Source organism: Trachymyrmex septentrionalis, unplaced genomic scaffold (genome assembly GCF_001594115.1).
Source record: "Trachymyrmex septentrionalis isolate Tsep2-gDNA-1 unplaced genomic scaffold, Tsep1.0 scaffold16, whole genome shotgun sequence".
Lineage (NCBI taxonomy): Eukaryota > Metazoa > Arthropoda > Insecta > Hymenoptera > Formicidae > Trachymyrmex > Trachymyrmex septentrionalis.
The window spans coordinates 3,111,993-3,117,299 of record NW_017304758.1 but is presented as its reverse complement, the minus strand read 5'-3'; the positions used below and the strand labels follow the sequence as shown (position 1 = coordinate 3,117,299).

Genomic DNA, 5,307 nt, shown 5'->3' with positions numbered 1-5,307 from the left:
AATGAACGCGCTATTAATCGCCGAATATAGAAGTATTCGATTATTGAGAATGATCGATCAAATGACTAATCAACGTAGATTATATTGTATAATACGTTAAACACTTGTTTATGATGTTAAAAAGCGCCATCATTATTTTAAGAAATGATTTAAAGGATGATAAATTAAAAACGTTCGCAATTTTCATATAAATTTTTTCATTTAATATGATTAATGTTATTATTTTATTTTTATATGTTTTAATGTTATAAATTTTAACGTAAATTATTTTTTGGTAAAGGATATTAAATATTAAATATTTTATATTTTAAATAATCGTAGATTTGGAACAGAAATCTACGTCTTACAATATATTATAATCTTTTTTATTAATATGTTAACGTGACACAGTTAACATATTATATAATTGTTATTAATTTTAATAAATAATATTTTAATAAATAGAAATGTAGCAAGATTTATTATCTTGATAAATTATTTTAAATGTCAAACGAATCAGCTTGTTAATTGAGTGTTATTTTTAGTTCCAAATTAATTATATGTTATTCGCAGGAAAAGGTTCTCCGCCGAAACGGCAGCAAAGCTTCAGCACAACTAAAAACAAAATGCGTTGCAGCCAAGGCGTGGCAATGATATTCGAGGACGCGTTTGTCGTCTTTTCGCGTTTTTTGTCACTGAAATCACGAGGCTGTGCACTCTTGGAAACACACCGGCAGCGTGAGACCACCGGCATCAAGAAACTGTACAACAGCTTCTTCGTGATGTTCTAAGAGTGGGCGTATCAGCACGCGTACTCGGCCCTGATAATCACCGGCGGTCGGGTGATGCACCGTGTATTTCCGGGCACATCGAAGATTTGGACCAAGAGGTACCCATAGGGTGGACGCACAGCACGATCTGCAAAAGGCACGAAAGGCACACGTGGTGAAATGGAATGAGTGCTTATTGCAGCTAGAAAACAGACAGTCGGAGACGAAGATCATCGATTTGTGATTTGAGCAGCGTGAACTCGTCGCCTTTTACAGAATCGTCGCCAAGAAACACAGTCATCAAATTCATGTTTGCACATACATACGTATAGCGTATAAAGTGGTAAAGTTGCAATTCATAAGTCAAGAAATCGTCCACGTCTTCTCATTCTTGAAGAGAAGGATTTTTTAGCGCTAGAGAATTGATACTTGCCGATGGAGTCTCTTTAAGTCTTATGGTTGAAGACTGGTACCCTTGGTAGATCTGAGATAAAAAATTAATATATAGATATTTCTTATCCGGAAATCGCTACAGGCAAACCCGTTAGTGTCGCAGTACGTAGACTGTAGGCGATAATTAATTCGATCACGTGCGCTCTGAGAAGCTGTTGAATGGAGCTGCAACTCATGATGGATGGTGGCGCGGAAATCCTACACGGATCGATGTGGTTTTCCAACACATCTCCGTCATATGAACAATTGTCACCGGTTCGTCCAAACAGATGTGACGTTGTAACTAACTCTCAACAGGTACGTTGAATAATTGTCTCTCTCTCTCTTTCTCGTCAAATTTATTCTAATAAATTATAAATGTTCATATACTTGAAATTATAATATTTAAATGATAATATTTATCTACGTTTCCACCGATTTTGATTTTTTTTTAAAAAGATTCTTTTTTCAAAAAGAAATTTTTCATCCAGTTTTAGATTTTTTAAATAATTATATTCCAAAAGTAGTTTAGATTTTGGTATTAATTGGTTGAATGCGAATTACAAGAATCGATATAATGTATTCTTGAAGAGTAAAATTAAACTTACAATTAATCAAAGTTATAAAATTGTAAAACGAAAAGTTTATGTTACAATATATATTCCATATTCTCTATTCTTAAAATATTTCATATTACATCTTGATACAATAAACAAAATTTTCCAGTATCAATGCATAAATTAAGAACAGTTTAGAGGAAAGTCGCCGATATTGATACAGATCATCTGTAGAGACTCTCTAATTTCTCGAAAACTAAATATTGCACTTTATTATACTATAATAAAAATATTATAATAAAAAACATCTGTTTAGATGATTAAAAAAGATGATTAAAAATTCCTAATTCGAATATTTATAATATATTTCCATATAAAATCAGTCAAAAATAAATTCTCCAAATATAAAAATAAAATTCTTACAATTTTCTTTTGCTTAATAGTAGGTAGGTGATTGATAATATAGATCGTTTTATTTATTTGTAGTTTTCTGATTTATTTATATTTTTCTTATCATAAAAATGGTCAATAATCGAGCTAAAAAAAATTGTTATCCATTAAATTTAATTTTTTGTTGCATGAAAAGAAGGATCAGAAATTTAATTCATATTAAACTCATTTCAAATGTTTCACGTAATGTTGATAATTTGGTTTTTAATTCCATAAATAATAATAATAAAAAATTGTGTAGTGCCATTTATACCTAATGTATCTAATTCCGTCACTTCGTTTTTCAATAAATCTATATTCACTATAGGCTATAGAAATTTGAATAAATTAAGTTTCTTTATTAAGGTACACAAAGATAAATTAGATAAATTTTCTGTTCAAAATGTTGTTTATAAAACTAATTGTAATGCGTCGTACATAAGACAGACTAAGAGACAGCTTAAAATCCGTATGAACATAAGAACACGATCATGACTTGTCTAGACATTCGGTTATTATAGAACACATTTTAAATTACAACCATATTTTTGATTGGAAAAGGACTGCAATTCTCGATATGAAATGAATTATAATAAAAGGATGAAATGTTACATATCAAAGAGAGCAAATAAAAAGCATTACTCCTAAAAAAGACACGGAAATGTCTTGAATCATATTGCTATCTATTAAAATTTGTTTCTAACAACAATAAATAAATATATCAACCTTGCTCTGTTCCTTCTTGCTTATTTCTTATAATATATCGATTTTTTTATTTAATATAATTTAAATATATGCGTTTATGTAATAAGCTCCCGTTTCAATGTAAGTGTTTATGCAAAAATTTATTTATGCATTTCTGCTTTGTTGCTAGACATTTTATATTTAACTATCAACTTTATTACTCATTTCTTTAATATATGATTTTGTCGGTTTTATTCTGTTACATAATTTTATATCCTGACTCCGATTATTAATTTGTGTTCGATTAAAAATGAAAATTTATATGACTAATCGTCGAAACTTGACTAATCTTTTACTGACATTGAAAGTAGGATTCTAACATTTATTAGAAGTTAATCTCAGTATGCACAATATCGTCTATATTTTTGCAACAAGTTTTTAAGCAATTTTATCTGTACATTTTATCACTATTAATCTCAGAATTGTCTATATTTCGATAAGAATAATTGTCAATTTTATCGCTAATTTGTTGAGGGAGGACCCGTTGTTCCGAAACATTCATTGTTCATTGTTCTATTTTTAATAAATGTACTAAAAACTTTATTATTTATAATTTCTTTTTTGAGTTTGTTTATTGACCGTTTTTATGATATGTTTTGCTTTGTATAATACGAACGAATTTTACTTTATATTTTTCTTTTTCTTATTTTTCTTATATTATAACATGAATTGCGATGCAGCGTAAACTGTCATACTTATCTGTAAGACAAACTATAACCTAATTTTTACAGTATTGCGTTATTATCAAATACACCTATCTATATTGAAGACATTCACGAGTCATGTATTTACGAGAAAATCCTTAAAAAACTGTGTTACATGTTTGCGTCTTGCAGAACAACATAAAGTATGCATATAAATCAGCAAAAAATATTTTACATCGAAGTGAAAGGATTCTAGAAACTCTCATATATGTACATTCATTGTAGATATTTTGTATAAAGTTCTATCAAAAGAAAAGAAAAAGAATATGTGACATTACTGTCTATACTATGCCAGTTTTAGAGCTTACTTTGTCAAACGCTCATTTTTTTGCTTATTTTACGAAAAAGTTTATTATTGCACGATTCAGTAATAGTATTACAAGAACTGCTGTATTATCTGTTAGACAATACTTTTTGGTTTATTTTTACACTGCCGATTAAAAATGTTTGGACACTTGAATATTGCGATTTTAATTATGCCTTCAACATCATATTAAATGCATATGCTAAGTAAATTTTATGTTTTTTATATTTCTAAAGTCTTAGCATTTATATTGTTTTACACAGTAATTCATATAAAATATTCAACGACAATGTAATTTACTGTCCTAGGTTACAAAATATACAGAAATATAGGTCCTGAATGATAATTTGATATCATATTTTGTCATTGCGTAACATTTTTATCACGTAGAATGTCTGTGTAACAACATATAATAATATCAGACTCCTGGATATCGTCACACAAGGTTTTCTGTTCATTATAGTATGTTTTACAACAATTGTAATAACTTCCAGTGACTGTCACTTGAATGCAGTGATTTCTTAAAAAAATAAGCTCCTGTTCCATATTAATAATATTGCCCTATATAAATAAAAACAAAGACTGATTTTAAGTCTTTGTTTTTATTTATCAAAAATAATTTGTTATATGACGATGCAGTTGCCACATTAATAACTGCAAAATGTTAATATTGCAGACCACATTGGGGTATCACAGTCCACAAAATTCTTTATGGCAAGATAAGCACCCGCCGAAAAATTCGCCGACTAGCGGTGATCAGATACATTTGAACAACGGCTCGCCACATCTCTCGCCTTCCGGATCTTCCCCGAATTGTGAACAGAACAATTTGAAACGCCGTTCCACGGAATCGGACATAACTGAACTTGAAAAGAAACATATTAGAAGAGATGGTTGGTATTTCTTACTTATTCTTAAATATTTATATAAGAATGATTGTTGCGATTAAATTTAAAGCATAATTTTTAACATTTTCTTTCAATTTCCAGATTAACAAATTTCTCGATATATCTAATAAAACTAAATAAATTTAATGTAAAGTTTGTATTCTTTTTTCTAAATTAGTGATAATAGGATAAAGATAATAAAAGCTTGTTTACAATAATCTTACTGTAAAACTCAATCTTTTTAAGATGTTAAGGTTCGATAGTGTTAAATTTCACCTCTCATGCAAATATTTGCATATATTTGCATAAAATGTAAAGAATATATTGCCTTAATTGTACAGTGGCATGAAGTTGTCATTATCGCATAGTCGTTGATGTAATGTATCTTCTTAAAGGTCGTGACCAAACGCCTCCTGTCGAACACTGTCGTAGCCACGAGTTCCATTTCGCTATTTAATATTACGGATCTTTTCTCTATTAAGAGATATCTGTATTATTTTT

The 5,307-nt window shown here is 29.1% G+C and overlaps 1 protein-coding gene across 1 annotated transcript in view; it reads left to right on the top strand.

Moving 5' to 3' along the window:
* Positions 1-1,345: 1,345 nt before the first annotated feature.
* Positions 1,346-5,307, top strand: part of LOC108746035 (transcription factor CP2-like protein 1) — a gene marked incomplete at its 3' end in the record, with an annotated part of 23,384 nt that continues 19,422 nt past the window's right edge. Inside the window, exons 1-2 of the mRNA XM_018482522.1 lie at positions 1,346-1,499; positions 4,596-4,812. Of these exons, the coding sequence (XP_018338024.1) occupies positions 1,362-1,499; positions 4,596-4,812 (355 nt within the window). The remainder of the gene's footprint in view (positions 1,500-4,595; positions 4,813-5,307) is intronic.